The 2,943-nt window shown below is 52.4% G+C and overlaps 1 protein-coding gene across 1 annotated transcript; it reads right to left on the bottom strand.

Annotated features, from left to right (window-relative positions):
• Positions 1-220: 220 nt before the first annotated feature.
• BO79DRAFT_81161 (glycosyltransferase family 32 protein) lies at positions 221-1,791 on the bottom strand. The gene is made up of 2 exons (XM_025689784.1): positions 536-1,791; positions 221-478 (listed from the first exon to the last, which is right to left on the bottom strand). The coding sequence occupies exons 1-2, from the start codon at positions 1,593-1,595 to the stop codon at positions 450-452; spliced, it is 1,089 nt and encodes a 362-aa protein (XP_025533652.1). The 5' UTR covers positions 1,596-1,791; the 3' UTR covers positions 221-449.
• Positions 1,792-2,943: the final 1,152 nt, after the last annotated feature.

A 2,943-nucleotide genomic window follows, 5' to 3' on the forward strand; every position in this document is an offset into this window, starting at 1 on the left:
ATGAACACAGAGAAGAAAAAGACGAAAGCCATTGACAAGCATGGTATCGATCGAGCTGAAGCTCGGACATGCTTGTCATGAGAGAGATAAGCTAAAAGCTGTGAATCAGGAGCACAAGCAATAGCTTACTCGGTAGGAAAGCCAGCATTTCGTATACATGACATGGCTAGCTTGGGTAAGCAAGGGCATTAGATTTAGGTCGAGGACGGAAACAGGTGGGTGGATGCTGCGAGGTTGCCGAACGGGCGGTAATGGGAGGGTTCTTGCTCGTGTCAACCGGCAATGTGCAAGCATCGGATGATATGCCACTGAGGGTATGTGGTCATATTTATTGTGCAATGACACGTGTTGTATCAGTAGAGCCATTCAGTGTCCTACTGGCGGAGCCAGCTGGATTGATGAGTCGAAGTGTAGATTGGTGTAAATGTAAAGCGATTTATGACGATAGCTTATAGAGATGGGTCATCCTTCCAAGTTCCTGGTAGGCATGTTAGCTTCTAGTCTCGCATTGGCGGCAATGCTATGATGGTATTACCTTCAAAATGATGCTTCACGAATGCCATGGGATCATCGACATCCCCAGCACCCATTTGGTGCACTCCCGGGCTGAAGCTGGTGATGGGCAGAACCACCACGTCTCCGACCTTCTTATACCCCTCCTGACCCGTAAAGTCCTCGTACGTGATGTTCAACGTCGAGCCGGGTTCAATGTTGAAATAGTCTGGATCGTTGAAATACCGGAAAACGGCATCCGTCCAAGCGCCGGGCCCAGTGTACTCCATGACAGTCTTATCCATCTTGCCAGTCTTCAAAATACCCGCCTTCTTCATCCGCAAAGTCTCCTCCGTGATGTAGGAGACAATATCGCGCATGATGGGGTGTCCGGGCTTGGCTTGAATGGTCCATTGGCAGAACTGGATTCTGCGCGCATACCAGTCATGCCAGTCGGGGCGGTCAGGATCCGCCTCAATGCCCACCACCGCTCCAACTGTGGCCAGATCCAACTCTGCTGGCAGCCAGTCAGACGCCGGCTTTAACGCCGTCGTATCAATATCGCTGTAGATTCCACCCCGTGCGAGAAGGATCAAGTATCGGAAAAAGTCGGCTTTCAAGACGGGCAGCGGCATAGCATCGTAGGCCTCGAACACATCCGGAACAGCGCCGTACAGGTATTTGATCAGATGGCGTTGGGTATCATCGGGGACGACCTCGTGGACGAATCCGGGGTGTAACTCGGACCAGCTGGACTCGGGATCACGGAGGCTTTCGCTGAAGAACATCGAGGAGGGCGCATATTTCCACGTCTGCCAGATGAATGCAGGAAACTTGGCTTCCAGATCGTAGGGAAAGTGGTAGCGCAAGCGCTCGCGCAAGGGGGCGCTCGGTGGCGGGGTCAACGGCAGCTGTTGTACGGTGTCCCTCGTTCCACCTTTTCGATCATTGTCTGCATGGCCATCGTAATCCTGGTTGTATAGGTGTCCGGCGGAGGCGGTCTCTGGGGACGGGAGGGAAGAGGCGGGATGCGACGATCGGAGGTAGACGATAAAGGTGATGAGAAGCGCAGCCGCTAGTAGCGACTTCCGAAAGGTGAGCATCGCTATGGAGATATGAGAAGATCGCTAATGAGGTGGATAATCACACAGGCGCAATGAGCTGGCAGACAGTTGAGTTATGTAGAACCGCAGCCGGTCTTCTCCGCAACTCCGCCGACGATCAAAGCAGATCAACGCCAGGCAACGATAAACGCAAGATCGATATGTATATCGTGTCAAAAGCCGTTTCGCCAGAAGTAGTGTCAGCAATTTCGCATTGCTAGCTGTTCTGTGCGATCGTGCCACTGCAAGGTTTTAGGGGTGTTTCGTAAGAAAAGCGTCAAGACTCCGGGGCCGCGCGGTCGCTGTGGTCGGGGGTCGGTAGGCGCCGTAAACAAGAGAACCGCAATTGATTGGTAGGGATAGCACAGCTGTCTTGCCGGTTGAAGGAATTGCTAGGAGGCTAGAAGCATATCAAGGCAAGAGCAGCAAAGCAGACAGAGGCCAGCTGGTGCTGGAAGAGGAGTGAGGAGCCGGCGAAGAAAAAGGTTGTTGAGCTTAAGGCTAAGCAGCAGCAGTGGAGCCGAGTGACGACGGCGAAAGAGTAAGTCGTTTGGTGGCGTCAGAAACGGCGGGCACTTCGGCTGATAAGCATTCGACCATTCCACTCTCTGCCGTCTAGAATGTGGTCGTTATTCCACAGTGTGCAGGAGAATATTTCCTGGACACTAAGTACACCACCAGAAGAAGAGTAATACAATTCTCTTTTGTGATCAAATTAAAAACCAGGGGTTGCAGTTCTGCATTATAAGTTCCGACCCAGTCAAACGCGTCGCTAAAAATTGCTGGATGGCATACGACGTTGGCATCCACACACCCTCGTTCGTCTGCATCCGCAACAGGAGATGATCGTCTAAGCCTTGTCAGATTGATTAAATGCTTACTCGTCTGAAGTGCTTGGTTCGCAGTTCCCTTGGCAGGATGGTTTGTCTCAACATGAGATGCGGGATGAGGGTTGTGTTGCCGATAAACTTCGCATCCGAGGTGGTATCGCCTTCGTTTTCCCCACAAATCGGGTTGGTGGTTGTTGGCCGTTTGCAGCCAAATGTCGCCGTGATCGCAACGATTTTAGAAACTGTGCCAGATCCACTACGCGGTCTAGATCTCTGAGCAGTCCCTGCTGCAATAAGGTTACTTCTATCTCCAGACGACCCTTTTTTGGGTGAAAGGGTTCATGTTTTCGCATCCATCTCTACTACGAATCGTGTCCCCATTCACATCGGAGTTAAACTGAGGGGCACATCCGCTCAGCCCATCCGAAGAAGAGGTGGTTTACGTAGCCTGAAGGGTGGACACTGCGTCAGCCTGGTGAAGCCGCGTCATACGCTGGGCCGGCTGCTGCACCCCCGAC

This window comes from Aspergillus costaricaensis (assembly GCF_003184835.1).
Source record: "Aspergillus costaricaensis CBS 115574 unplaced genomic scaffold BO79scaffold_81, whole genome shotgun sequence".
Classification (NCBI taxonomy): domain Eukaryota; kingdom Fungi; phylum Ascomycota; class Eurotiomycetes; order Eurotiales; family Aspergillaceae; genus Aspergillus; species Aspergillus costaricensis.